At 35.1% G+C, this 16,054-nt stretch overlaps 1 protein-coding gene across 2 annotated transcripts in view; it reads right to left on the reverse strand.

Moving 5' to 3' along the window:
- Positions 1-16,054, reverse strand: part of igsf5b (immunoglobulin superfamily, member 5b) — a 47,514-nt gene that overhangs the window by 17,383 nt on the left and 14,077 nt on the right. For both annotated transcript variants that reach the window (XM_056473451.1, XM_056473450.1), the window contains exon 4: positions 381-674. In XM_056473451.1, the coding sequence (XP_056329426.1) occupies positions 381-674 (294 nt within the window). The remainder of the gene's footprint in view (positions 1-380; positions 675-16,054) is intronic.

A 16,054-nucleotide genomic window follows, 5' to 3' on the forward strand; every position in this document is an offset into this window, starting at 1 on the left:
GAGCACTTTCTGATTTAACTCATAAATTTATGTCTGTTTGAATAATAAATTAATTTGTTACTTCAGTCTGCTTTGGCTTAGCTTCGTTGACTTTTAATCTGTATTTCTTCATTTCATGTTTGTCTATGTTTTATTTTCCTGACAAAAAAATTCCCATTATCTTGCAATTGAAAGGTGTTTTCCATTTATTTATGCTTTTAAATTTGTGTTATGATCATGGTTTTTTTTTAGCATTTAGGTTATTCGTTACTATTTTTAGTGCAAATATCAAATCATTTGTCTTTTATAATTTAATTGGTAAGCTAAAAGGCAAAGCTGTCTTCATAATAAACAAAAGCTTCCCCAAATAATGCTTATTAGTTTTTTTTCCACATGCTTACCTACAGTAAGTTTGACACTGCTGTTTTGCCGAGACAGAGGAGCAGACACAGATGCCCAACACTCGACTGTGGTGCTGGTGTCTGCTTTTAACTGAAGCTCACTGGTGGAGTTGAACAGGTTGTTGGTTTCCTGAATACTGCTGGTGTTGTAGTCACTTCTGTCAACGCTGGTGCCATTGACCATCCACAACACCGAAGGCTCCGGATACCAACCAATAGCTTGGCAATGGAAGGTGACAAACACTCCCCGTTGAACTGACAGGTCACCCTCCAAAATCCTGACAGATCCTTTTTCTACATTTTAAACACAAGGGATTTTAGGTTAGAATTTTCCAGTTGATTAAACCCAAATAAATTAAACTTGCTTTCATTACTATAGTGATGTTTGGACCAGTTTTCACACCACACAACCTCCCAGCAGTAGTAAGCCAATGGCAGTTGAGGATCAGTTGCACAGGGACTGGAACTCAGACACTGGGCCCTATCATACACCCGGCGCAAAAAGGCGCAAGATGTGTTTGCCATGATGTGTTGCTATTTTCAGACCAGCGCAACAGGAATTTTCCCGCTTTGCGCCATGTTGTTTAATAGCAAATCCATTTGCACCACTTTGTGGACTCATGGGTGTGTCGGTCTAGAAAAGAGGTGTGTTACCGCACATTGTTGGTGCATTGCTATTTTGAGGAACTAAAATAGACTGTGCAATAGACCAGCTGAAAGCAGGCCTAAAGTCCAGCGCAGAACGCGTTAGTTCAGGATGTAGAGCAATATAGAAATATCTTTACAAATGAAAAAGAATTAAAGGATCAAAATATTTACAAAAAAATTATAATTTTCTACATGAATATAAAAATCACTGCCTCCATGCCTTCTTCATCTCGGGGGGCTTTTTTCAGTTTATTCATGACAACTTGCATTCGTATAATGTTATTATTATCATTAGTATTATTTATTATATGCATTTTACAATTTGTTTATTAAAAACGAGTTTAGATTTGTCCACCTGTCGGGTTTTAGACCATATAGGGCATATTTTTGGATATAACTTTGGATATAAGTTTTTTGACCACACTTCGTTATTGCTGTTCATTTACATGTTTGCTGGAAATTAGAACTGAATTTAGAAATAGTTTTGAATCAAATCTTTGCGTTTAACAGACAAATTAAATATGTAGGCTAACTAATGTCTTCAGTGGAGTGTGTACAACACCATTTCCTTATCCACAAAAGCCATGCATTTGCGCTGCAAATGGTCTGTTTAACTGTTTTCTCTCTAGTAAAGTGTTCAGTTTTTTTTACTTACAAAGTCCACCATGTAACTAGCAAATGGCAATGGCAACTGACTCTTAAAGGGAATGGGAGATGAGACTCTGATTGGTTTATGCTCAAAACATATCCAAAACTAATTAGGGGAATAAGCTCAACCCTGTTAGACCATGCGCCATGGTGCAAACCATATTTTGTGTCTTTAAAATAGCAAAAGTAGATTTGGACAAGTCCTTAATGACTTTGCGCCTATATCACTAAAATAGAGCCCATTGTGCACTTTCGGTGTCATTGAGAAACACTGGAACATTCAAAGCTCTCATCCATTTCATTGTGTTTATGCAACAAAAATGGTAAAATAATGTGACTGAGGAACTTGCAAAAGTAATTTCAGGTATCTTAAGAGGAATGGCAATGGAAATTGTTGTATTGCATTTCCTAGACTCAAACAAGACCTAAATCAACAAGGATAAATACATTTGTTCTAAAGTAAGCTGTGCTTTTATCTCTGCTAACATCGCCTACATTTATTTATTCACAATTGTACACTGTAATGTGCACTGTAAAAAGTCACACCATTATATTCTATTAGTTCCTTTGCTTTGGTCTGGACCAAACATGTTTTAGTTTTGTTTTTTGTTTTTTTTGGTGTGCTTCACTGTCACTCTGCCCTTTTTGCAAGTAAACCAGAAATTGCAAACATAACCACACATTTGCTAAAGTCAGCCATTTATTAGACAGTTATCAACTCTGTTTGTCCAAGTTAGCAACAGTACCTATGGAAGACGGGGTCTCTTTGACCTTGAAATCAACAACCTGCTGTCTTTCAGTCACTATAGAAAGACAAAATCATTGAAGTCTGGAAAGTTTGGCTGCTAGTTAAAAAGGGTTTGTCACAGAATTTGCTATCAAGTGCAGATAAACACCAGTATCTGAAAATGTTCTCTAATTTTGTTCACTGTCCTTTTTTTTAAAAAATAACACATGTACGTTTTTTTATATAGTGAAAACTATTTCACAGAAAAATTTGTGAAACATGCTTAGTTCTTTTTCTCCTGTTAGAATAACTCTATAAAGGACTAAATATAGAAAATTGTAGGTTATTTTGATAATCCATGGGAAACGATTTTGCTGATATAAAATGGGTTCTTTAGTTCTTTCATTTTTAATGCTTTAAGAAAATAAATGCTTCCTCAAAAGGCTGATCAAATTTCATTTAATGCTCAAGCTGATTGTTTTATAAAGTTATATAAGGATGATCAAGTAAACCTAAGTTGTTTCTCTGTCTCTCCATTAAATGCTAAGAAAATCACAATCTAAGTGGAAATGTTTAGAATTATACATTAGGGTATTACATAAAGTTTAAACTAACAATCAATCAATGAGGAAGTGGGAGAGTGGTGTCAGAGCTGTTAGCGATCTTCTTCAACAGCTAGTAATGTAAACATCTGATGTAAGCAATCTCACATATAGTTCGTTCTTGGGAACATCAGCAGCTGAGAGTACAGACACACAGTTCATCAAGTAAATGGCAGATCTTCTAGAAAAAAACATGTAAGAGTAAACACGTCCCTTAATCAGTGTGAAGGATCTGAACATCCAGCCTGATCTCACGAGAAAACGTAAGTATTTTACGTTTTGACAGTTTAGTGGCTAATTCATACGAATTCGTACGAGTTCAGTCGTAGGAAATGGTACGATTTTAAAAAAGAGGCGTGGCATCTAACCCCGCCCCTAAACCCAACCGTCATTGGAGGATGAGCAAATCGTACTAAATTGTACGAATTAGATCGTACGAATTAGCCACTAAAAAAAAGTTACGAATTGCCGTGAGATTGTGTTGACATCCATGGAAGAAGAGAAGAAGCCAAAGGAGCGATGGTGAAGACAACCATCTGACTTCAATACCAGCCAAAGTGTCTATTGATGAAGGGGAACAGGTGCAAGTAGTTAGAAAGCCAGTGAGGGTTCGCGGGATTGGATGGAGGCGGTTTGTAAAGGAGAGCGGTGATTGGTTGAGCAGGAACGAGCTGAGGATGTCACAGTAACACATTAGGTTTAGGATAACTTTTTTCCCAATAATGATGATGATGTTAATTTGGTGCTAAAATAAATTACTGTAGGTTTAGCAGTTAAAACAATTAAATGTGTAAAATGTTTTGCATAAAAAGCAAGCTCATGCCCTTTCTTTTAAATTCAAATGAATTGGTTTGATGTTTAATTAAATGTTCTGATTGCATTCACACATTTCATGTGTGACTTATGTGTCCAAATACTTTTCTGGGCCACTTTATATGTGTGCTTTGTGTTTTCTTTTCATTAAAGGCAGACAGTGATTGCTTTCTTTTGAAGTGATTGATGGTTCATAATTGACTGGTTGATGTGACTTTTAAATTTGTGACAGCTAAATTGTCTTTTTAAAAGCCCACATTATGGGCTTTTTATTCACTCTGGAAAAAGAAACAAAAGGTAAAACAGTGAATTGTTATAGACAGCTGGGTAATTACTGTATAGAACTCATCGCTTTCTCTCAGAGAATTTGCATGACCACAGCAATTCATTTGTAAAGGCTTTACTGCGTGTAAGGCTACTGGTGTCTTATACTAAACCACATAAATCATGTCATGGACCTTAGAGTCCTCGGTTTAAAAGAAAATCTAGATTTCACCCTGCACTAAACACACAATGCGGTTATTAGGGGAACACTGAAGCTATTTAAATCAAATAAAACAAACTAAAATTCATACCACGTCATTCATATGAAAATGTACAATTGTTAAAAGGAGCCATCTGTTGTTTGAATTTGGTGGAAATTGAAAATACAATTGATGTCAGAATTATTAGCCCTCCTGTATATTTCCCCCAATTTCTGTTTAACAGAAAGTGATTATTCAACATATTTTTAAACACAACAAAACAAATTTCTAATAACTGATTTCTTTTATCTTTGCCATGATGACAGTATAATACTTTCAGCCAATTCGAATGTTATCACTCATTCATATACATATTGAATGGGCATTATCAGTGGTTATCAGCATATAAATATGAGCCAGTAGGGGCCATCTGCGCCTCAGAAGGCTGTTATCATTCATCCATATGGTTAATTAGCTATACTGTAGATCACATTAGAGGTCTGCATTCCTGCAGCTGACCTGACCAGACTTCTTGCAGTGCTGGAATAAATTTCACAATAAAACATGGTATTAGTTTGTAACTCTGATGTAATTTGAAAGGGAGTGGGCGGTCTAACAATATAGCGCTCTCGAGATATATATATATATATATATATATATATATATATATATATATATATATATATATATATATATATATATTTATATATATATATATATATATATATATATATATATATAGATATATATATTTATATATATATATCTATATATATATATATATATATATATATATATATATATATATATATATATATATATAAATATACAGTTGAAGTCAGATTTATTAGCGCCCCTTTAATTTTTTTTTTTCTTTTTTAAATATTTTCCAAATGATGTTCAACAGATCAAGGAAATTTTCACAGTATGTCCGATAATATTTTTTCTTCTGGAGAAAGTCTTATTTGTTTTATTTCGGCTAGAATAAAAGCAGTTTTTAATTTTTTAAAAACCATTTTAAGGTCAAAATTATTAGTCCCTTTAGGCAATTTTTTTTTTCGATAGTTTACAGAACAAACCAACGCTATACAATAACTTGCCTAATTTCCCTAACCCCCCTAGTTAACCTAATTAACCTAGTTAAGACTTTGAATGTCACTTTAAGCTGTATAGAAGTGTCTTAAAAAATACCTAGTCAAATATTATTTACTGTCATCATGGCAAAGATAAAATAAATCAGTTATTAGAAATTAGTTATTAAAATTATTATGTTTTAAAATGTGTTGAAAAAATCTCTCTGTTAAACAGAAACTGTCCTACGCAGATCTCTAGATCACATATAGCTGCGGCTAGAAGTTAACGATAATTATTTATATTATTTATTAAACCCCAACCCTAAACCCAACCGTCACAGTAATGTAAAAACAGATCTGGATCTGGAGTCTTCTCTATTAGTATAGCTGATTAACCATGTGAATGGATGATAACAGCCTTCTGAGCCTAACAGTAGGAACAGAAGGCCCCTCCTGGCCCATATCTATCAGCTGATAACTACTGATAACGTCCATTCAATCGAATGATAACATTCAAAGCAGGTGATATTTCACTAGATATTTTAGTATTCAGCTTAAAGTGACATTTAAAGGCATTTTAAAGACATTAAAAAAAATTTACATGAACATTTACATGAAAAACGTATTAATAACTTAACATAAAAAGTGTATTTATGACATTGTGTACCCTTTAATATATTTGCTTAAATATCTGCATGTAAACAGTAACACACTAGGCTGATAATAATTTCTGAGCTATACACATATAATATTATCTTCAAGTTCAAATAAGATTACAGATTATATTAAACTGTATTTAGGGGGAAAACAGTAAGTGTCTGGGCCTGACAGTGTCATTTGACAGCAGTTCTGCTCTGTCAGCTGGGTCAATTTTTTTCTTTTTCTATTTTCTTCCAGCAGGAGGTCTAGGCAGGGAAAATTACTGTCTATGAGACAGTGTTTAATCTGGAAGAAGTATGGCTGGCCATGCCTCTAACGAAAAGCTTTGTGAGCAATCCTGCGTCCGAGAGGCTGACGCACGTTTAGCCCTTGCTGATTTACATCCCGCGCCTGATTCTCTTGCCAAGCTAATCTGTAGAGGAAAGCTATACAGAAAGTGTATATACAGCTGAAGTCAAAATTATTGTCTTTTTCTTTTTCAAATATTTCCCAAATGATGCTTAACAGAGCAAGGAATTTTTCACAGTATTTCCTATATTTTTTATTCTGGAGAAAGTCTTGTTTGTTTTATTTCGGCAACAATAAAAGCAGTTTTTATTTTCTTAAAAACATTTTAAAGGGCACCTATGGTAAAAAATCTACTTTTCAAGCTGTTTGGACAGATATTTGTGCATGGTGTATAGACATATTGGGGTGAAATAAACACACCCAGTCCTTTTTTTTTCAATTTAGCAACATAAAAAACGGTGAACCAATTGGAGCAGTTTTCAGATCGACCGCAACTTTACGTAGGAGTGCGGTCCCCCCGCCCACCGAATTGATTGACAGCTGCGTATTAACATGTCCTGGTAGTCACGTGCATAATCATATCAACAAGAGAGGACGAGCGCAAAGCAACCGGGAATAAAAGGCGTGTTCAGTTTGCTATAGGATCATCAATCATCATCAAATGTGACCAAGAGTGAGTTTCACATGTTTAAAATGTTTTAAAACAGAGCATATGTGTTATGAATTACAGCGATTTAGCTTAGCTTTACTTTATCAGCACAGCCGCGTGTCAGAACAATTATAAAAGAAGACGCTTCAATCCCGGTTTGTGGACGTTAAATCAGGTTTATTTTGTACATTAACAGATATCCATACAGCAGTGGAGATTAACCTGTATCCTATCACATTTGCGTGCAAAAAGAGTACAAAGCTAAAAGGGCGCTCTGTCTGTCTGTTTGTGTGTCTGTGTGTGTCTGCTTCGATGTGTGTGTGCACGCGTGAACTTTGTGTGACCCTGCCATGCAACTGCACAATAAATACTAATTGGTAAAGTTCTTACTGTAGTATTTCTCACAAACGCTACGTGAGATCTGCTTCCTTTAAGTCTGTCTGTTGTCTGACGCTTCCGAGGGAGGAGATCAAGGCAAGCAGAAAGGCACGTAGAAACGGTGGGCAAAGAGGACTAGCCTTAAAGGAGCAGTACACCAAAACCGCCACCCAGTGCAAAAATGTATAAATAGGAATTTAATAAAAGGTATAATAAAAAATCTGATGGGTGTTTTGAGCTGAAACTTTACACACACTTTCTGGAGACACAAAAGACTTATATTAAATCTGAAAAAAAGGGCTAACCTAGGTGCCCTTTAAGGTCAATATTATTAGCCCTCTTAAGCAATATCTTTTTTCTATTGTCTACAGAACAAACCACTGTTATACAATGACTTGCCTAATTACCCTAAATTGCCGAGTTAACCTAATTACCCTACAGTTAAGCCTTTAAATGTCCCTTTAATTTTAATTTTTATTAAAAACCCTTTGAAAATTCTATATGTACAATGGGCAAGAATCTGAACTAGGGTCAAAATTATTACATAGAAGTGTTACATTGAAAAATGATGGTGTTGATGAGCAATAATGTGACTATTTACTCTACCAATACTATTGCATGTTAGATGTACAGTTGTAGTCAGAAAAATTAGCCCCCCTTTCAATTTTTTTTTTCCTTTTTTTATATATTTCCCAAGTGATGTTTAACAGAGCAAGAAAATTTTCACTGTATGTCTGATAATATGTTTACTTCTGGAGAAAGTCTTACTTGTTTTATTTCGGCTAGAATAAAAACAGTTTTTAACTTTTTTTAAACATCATTTTAAGGTCTATATTATTAGCCCCTTTAAGCTATTTTTTTTTTTTGGATAGTCAGAACAAACCATCATTATACAATAACTTGCCTAATTATTGTTACCTGCCTAAATAACCTAATTAACCTAGTTAGGCCTTTAAGTATCGCTTTAAGCTGTAAGTGTCTTAAAAAATATCTAGTCAAATATAATTTACTGTCATCATGGCAAAGATAAAATAAATCAGTTATTAGAAATGAGTTATTAAAACTATTATGATTAGAAATTTGTTGAAAAGATCTTCTCTCTGTTAAACAAAAATTAGGGAAAAAATAAAAAGGGGGATAATAATTCAGGGGGGTAATAATTCTGACTTCAACTGTATGTTAGATAGGTTTTCATTTATTATTCTTATTCATAAATGAATTACGTTCTATTTGTATGTTTGACTAAAACCCTAACAATATGTTTTATTTTTTATTAAATTCCTCTTCATTTTTATAGTGCTTTTTACAATGTAGATTGCGTCAAAGCAGCTTGACATGATGAAGTTCTAGTAATTGGAAACTTTTCAAGTGTTACAGTATGTAAAGGTCACTACTGAAAGCCCAAACACTAAAGAGCTCCACTAGTCAAAAACACACCAAACACTCCTGTAATCATTTTTTGACACAAATGTTAGTTGTCAATTTGATGTCAGTTCTAAATCAAGGTAGATTACATGCATTGTAGGGATACAAACTCCTGTGTAAATTTGTAATAAGGTTGGCTTGAGAAAGCCAACATACTGTTTAAACATATTGTTATTATTCTGTCTTCTGAGATAAAGGGCCCTATCGTGCACCAGGCACAAGAACATGCAAGATGTGTTTGGCGTGATTTGTTGCTATTTTCAGGCCAGCGCAGCCCTTATTTTCATTTTGTGCCACGTTGTTTAAATATCAAATCAATTTGCACCACTTTGTGGACTCATGGGTGTGCTGGTCTATAAAGGAGGTGTGTTAAGGCGCATTGTTGGTGCGTTGCTATTTTGAGGAACTGAAATACAATGCGCAATTGACCAAATAAAACCTAGTCTCAAGTCCAGCACAGAGCACATTACTTTATGTGCTTATGCAGGTTCAAACGCTTAATACACACAGGATGTACAGCAATACACAAATATCTTGACATATAAAAAAATATATATATAAAATTTTAAATATATATTATTTACTACATAAATATAAAAACCACTACCTCCATGCCTTCTTCATGTCGGGGGGCTTTTTTCAGTTTATTCATGACAATCTGCATTAGCATAATGTTATTATTATTAGCAGTATTACTTATTATATGCATATTTATTTTAATAAAAACAAGTTTAGATTTGTCAATCTGTGGGGTTTTGGAAACGTCTGCACCACCATATGGAGCATAAGAACAGGACGTGTGTTTGGATATAACTCAGTTTTTTGACCACACTTCATTATTATTGCTGGAAATTAGAACTGAATTTAGAAATAGTTTTGACTGCAAAATTACAGCCGTCAAAGAAAAAAATAGCATAACAAATCATGACTCAAAGAGCCCAAGTTAAGTAAATACTGCTCTTCACAATGGTGATGTCTAACAAAACAATAAGTGAAGTTGCTGATGCTGTTTGTGGAGTTGTTTAATGATCCTAATGAGCTGAGATTTTGAGAGATCAGTTGAGTTCCTCTAAGGCCATGTACACATGTTATTTTTGTAATCAAGAAAAGTTTTTTTCTCTATTTTCTAAAAAACACAGACCCTGGCACTTTTGAAATCTTCACCCTGACAAGAGATTCAAAAATTTGAGTGTTTGTTTTTGTGTGGATGAACAGTCAAACTACGTAGAAAAAGCTGCAATTTAAACAATACCTACTGTATGTTTGTGTGTACAGCAGGGCCTAAGGTTATGACTGAATTCAGTTTTAATTTTGTGTTGTCTTCAGTGATTCTGCTTTTTAACAGTAGGAGTTCATTATTCTCTGTTCAATCAGCACTTTAACTCTGCTCCAGTGTTATCTTAACTCATTTTGTGAGCGTGGGACCAGTGGGAGAAGTTAATTTCACTCTGAGGATTTTGCTGTGTATCAAATTATGTTTCAAAAAAGTCTACGTTAAAGTAAAGATATCAGTTCAAGGTTTAAGTTATTTCTAGATGGGGTATTATGAAAGCAAAAAACTTTAAACAAGATCAATAATCTTTATTTATTACTTATAAAGACATTACTCCCTAATTTCCCCGTGACTTATGTACAAGGTATTTGCCCACCGGCAAATATCAACCCAGGCTCATTCTGAAAACGTACCTCCACGGACGTTTCTGGAGACCGCGAAATACGTCCCGACGGCACGTTTTTTTGCAGTTTTTGTTTTCGCGAATCTGACAGAGGTCGGCGTGTAAGCTTTTCGAAATCTTAAATTTCCCTCGCGAGTGCCATTCGCGCCTGCTGTTCTCGCGTAAACCCACCAGAGGCCGCTGTCGACTCACTTTTGGACAGACTTTCTGACTGACTGAGCGAACGATCGGCTGACCCACCCTCCCCCTTCCCTAAACCCAACCAATTTTATCGATTGACCCGCCCACCTGCTTCCCTAAACTCAACCAACACGTTTCAAAAGCAACCCAAAAAAATAAAAGCCCTCGTCTGACTTTTTTTTTTTTACCACATCCTCACCTTGCTATTCACTTGTTTGTTTTATATTTTGGATTCTGCTTTTGTCTTACCCCCTTTCTGGAACTGCTCTTCACCGGACTCAAACCCCCATCTTTGTGGTCAACTCCTCTCTGCATCTCAAATCCACCGATGGACGTGGCACGCTAACGGGACAAACAGGTTGCAGCCGGAATGCCGTCCATACGGAGGTAAGCGGTCAGCAGGTAAGCACGAAAAGGAACGGCGTCACACCGCCCGTAGCGTTCGTTTAAAGAAATGAAATGCGGCCGTACGTACCTCCGCCTACGTAATTCGCTGTCTCCAGAAACGCCCGCAGGGCTACGTTTTCACAATGAGCCTGTGTTGGCAAATATAGCTGTCACATTAACTTTTGACATAGTATAGAAAAAATGCTAGATTTATTGAAAGATTTGTTTTGTTTGGAGGAATCTAGAGACGCTCATAATTATGTTGATATATATTTATGAACAAAAAGTTATTTTTAATATCATGAAAATTGCCTTTATATGAGAGGGTTTGCCTCCATTTTGCATCCTGGAATTAAGAGTAGGAAGTTGAAAGCCTTACGTGACAAGAATTCAATCAACTCCTTTTTTCTTTCTTGAAATCTATTATTGGTTGTTTGCTTGCATGTCATTGAGAAATTAAACATGTAGAAAATTACTTATAAAAGGAAAATGGCAACTAAGAACTTCAGATGGCTTAATTGCGTTAACAATTAAAAAGACACACCTTTTGGTCTTTTTTCACTTGTATTTTTAGACCTTCCTTCAAAAGGCCAGTACTGTATCAGAAGACAACTATAATAACAATTGTGTGAATCTCTACACACATAGGCTGTTCTGTTTGTCTTGATGAAAAACAGCTATTGCGTTTAGCCTTGTACATGCAAATGAACGGGAGTCTTTTGTAATGAGAGAAGAGAGGAGGATTTGTGGTTCCCTGAAGATTTGTGGGAGCCCTCCAACTGTACGCCTGACCCGATGTGCCACAAATCACCACAAGAGATGCTGACTGCTAACTGAAAATGCCAAGACGCCCAATTAATTCCAAAGCTCTGTTAGTCACAGACTCGGCCCCACACCCACGGGGAATGGCTCTATTAAACATACACGGCTGTTAATAGGGACATATACCAAGTCAAATTTGTGATCTTGCTGATGAATAGGCTTCCCCCATAAAATATAGGAGGTCTCAGGTCATCGCTCGGCTTTTTAGCTGAGCTGTGGTTCAATTGCAGTCACAGAATAGCTGAATTATTGAGGAATAAATCAGGTTGAGTCTTAAAAAGTGCTTAATGGTAATATATCTATAAGTTGACGTATTACTTCATGCATTAAATGCATTTTATCAAAGACTTTTTCAGAAAATTAGATAGATGAATATTATCTAACAAACAGACAAGTATTTTTATGTTGCTTTAACTTATTTGAATGAGTTGCTCGGGTTTTAGCTATTTGTTTAAGTGTAACTTCATATTTTTAAGGCAGTTTGATTGATGTCTGATTAATTGAGATGACTAGAAAAGTCCAAATTAAATAAAATGAAGGCAGCAATAATTTCTTAGTGTGGATGGATGGATGGATGGATGGATGGATGGATGGATGGATGGATGGATGGATGGATGGATGGATAGATAGATAGATAGATAGATTCTACTTTCCAAAATGAATCCTCATTGCACTTAACAAGTATACAATGATAATAAAGCATGTTAACATGTTTTTAATGATTAATGAAGGAATTATAATGCTTTGTTTCATTATTTCACCTTCATTTACAAGTAGCAAGGTATTTACAGCTAAACGGTATATTTCTGTTCGCATCCTGTCGCTTTGTGCACCCTGGCGACATATTCGCAAACCGCTGTTACAACACAATCTTAATCCCTTAGTGCCACAGCGGCATAAAATGCAGCGGTAATGATTCTATTGAAGTGTCACCCACTGTAGATAGATAGATAGATAGATAGATAGATAGATAGATAGATAGATAGATAGATAGATAGATAGATAGATAGATAGATAGATAGATAGATAGATAGATAGATAGATAGATATCATAAAACAACATTGGGTCAAATATGGACAAACCCAACAATGGGATAAAAGTTTAATTCATCCAAAAATGACAATTATATTATACTCACTCTCGTGTTGTTCCAACCCCTGAGACCTTTGTTCGTCTTTAAAACACACCAACAATGATTTGATTGATTGATTGATTGATTGATTGATTGATTGATTGATTGATTGATTGATTGATTGATTGATTGATTGATTGATTGATTGATTGATTTTTGACCTCACCATACTGCCTTTTTGTTGACATTAGAAAAGATGAGTAAACACCTTAATACCAGGTAAAATGTTGACTGCTAATAGAAAACAATTTTTAAAAGGGGCTTCTCAGAGCAAAAATAAATATATTTCATTGTTTTCGGGCCCTAAAATAGTCAAAACACCTACAGGTACTTTAGTTGTGGCTTTTTTTAAATTAGAATGTTCATCAACAAATCAGAATCAGTTTTAAATAAATGTTGATTTTTACACATTCTAGCAAAAAGCTTTGACAATATGTGTTTTTTTCTGTTAACAGTTTACTTGAAGGGGGTGTTGATAAGAGCTTTCTAATCATGACATGATGCATATCATGAATGTGAATGAGATTTTATGCATGCTTATGAGAACTGTTATTAGGTGTTATTATTGCTCAGTTATGTCATTTTAAATGCAAAGATGACATTGTTTGTTATGACAACTTGACATAAACAAATGTCACAAGCGATCTTTATCTTTGTCATGACAACTTCACATTACCAAGACAACACAACTTGTCATACATCTGTCATAAACATGACTGTCATGAACCATTAACAATGTCTCATGAATTTTCTAACAGCATCATTATTATATTTTTATCTCAACTACAGTGGTACAGGCTGAATATGTAATTAAATTAAATACTATTTATTAAATACTAATGACAAAAAAGATTTGACAGAATAATGACACTTTAACGAGACGTTTTAATGAATACTTTTTGTTCCACTAAAAACGTGATCACGCATTTGAATGGCCTCATGACAGTCATGTTTATGACAGATTTATGACAAGTTATGTTATCTTGGTAATGTAAAGTTGTCATGGCAAATTTGTTCATGTCAAGTCATCATAACAAATAATGTTTGATTAAATATCATTGTAGAGATTTCATTCCAGTCTCATGAACACCCCTTCAAGTAAAGTGTTACATTTTTTCTTTAAATAAATAAATAAGTATCGACTTCAAAAATATAGAAAAATGTATTCAATTGTTTGTTAAACTATTATTCTAAAACGTATTCTAAAAAGTTCAACACAATCTCACGCCAATTCGTAACTTTTTTATTTAGTGGCTAATTTGCATGAATTCATGTGATCTCATTCGCACGATTTAGTGCGATTTGCTTATTCCCAGGTGATGATTGGGTTTAGGGGCGGGGTTGGGTGCCACGCCTCCTTTTTAAAATTGTACATTTTCATACGATGTACATGCGGTACAGGTGAATTGAGTAGGCTAAATTGTCCATAGTGTATGAGTGTGAGTGAATGTGTGTGGATGTTTCCCAGTGATGGGTTGCAGCTGGAAGGGCATCTGCTGCGTAAAACATTTGCTGGATAAGTTGGTGGTTCATTCCACTGTGGTGACCCCAGATTGATAAAGGGTCTAAGCCGAAAAGAAAATGAATGAATGAATGAATGAATGAATGAATGAACTTGAATTAGCTACCAAACTGACAAGACATTTAATTGTTTCCTCATGAGATCAAACTGAATAATTAGTAAACTTATTTATAATTTATATTAATTTCTTTTTTTCTCTACTTATGATCTATGGATGTCTTTACACATTTATATGTTTTTATAACTTAAACTATAACACTATTCAGATGGATGGATGGGTCTTATGATTCTGGAACGACACGTGTGAGTAATAATTGACAGAATATCCATTTCAGGGAGAAATATAGACCATTTAAATGTGGTAATGTCATTGGTCCTTGAACATTTCTTGGTAATTCAGGTAATTCAATCATATTTTTTAACGTTAAAACCATAGACTGTAAAATATATGGACGTAGTATCCGTGACATCACCCATAGGTTTCTGAACACTGCAAAAGAAGCTACAAGTAGGCGCGGCCAACCATCGCCATTTTGTTCGCGCGTCATCGCACCCACGGCGGGATACCAAACAAGGGCAAAGAGGTGGAGAGTGAGCGGAGCTACGGACACCTGCTGGCACTTTGCTTAGACCTGGCAGACAGACTTTACTTTGTGAAAAAGCTTAATACTTTATTACCTGCGACTCGTTTGTATTCTGAACACATGTGCTTGGCTGTACACTATATCAATAAAGTGTTTAGACTTTCAAAAACACTGTAGTAATACATTGAGTCACTAAACATTGTTCCTATGACGTTTTTCTACAGGAGGAAAACGTGAATTACTTCCAAACACTTCAGATATTGTGTGTGTTAGTAAATGCAAGACTATTGATGAACTCCAGCATAACACTGTATGATAACGCTTCATATGACTGTTCTAGAGCCTACAGCTAATCAATCTGTCACATTCAGGAGTGCTTTACGGGTCTAAAGAAAAATATAAATGATCTTAAATAAAACAAATACATTTATAGAGATGGTATAAGTATATAACTTACATGGGAAACGGAGGCCACGTGAATGGTTTATGAGCACAATTAAATGCACACAGCATCCCATATCATCTGATAATTGTAAGAAATAAGTCCAAAAGGCAGCTGACTGTGTAAAGCCACATAAAACAAAATAAAAATACGATGAATATGCCGGATTCAGCTGAGGTGAAGTGACGGCGACCAGCGAGACCTAGCTTTTACGCCCTTAATTATGCAAACTTAATATAACCTAATATAAAGGAAATGGATGAGTTATAAAAAAATTCACCCCCCTCACAGTTGTCATGGAGGTTAATAATAGCTATATGAACCAAAATCATTCTTTGTACCAGGCTGTAAACACCTTTTTTTCTGCTGTAAAGTTGGCCATTCTAACAGTGGGCTCAATTGCAATTTGCTCTATTATGGAGCCAGGACTAGCAGAATTTTGATGAATTGCAGTTTCAGTTACTTCCGTATTGGCTTCCCGAGGGAGAGCGGGAGGTTGCTGCTTGGTTAAAACAGCTATCATAACATTTTTTATCAATACGTGGACCTTTTT

The sequence above is a fragment of the Danio aesculapii genome, chromosome 15 (assembly GCF_903798145.1).
Source record: "Danio aesculapii chromosome 15, fDanAes4.1, whole genome shotgun sequence".
In the NCBI taxonomy this organism is placed as follows: domain Eukaryota; kingdom Metazoa; phylum Chordata; class Actinopteri; order Cypriniformes; family Danionidae; genus Danio; species Danio aesculapii.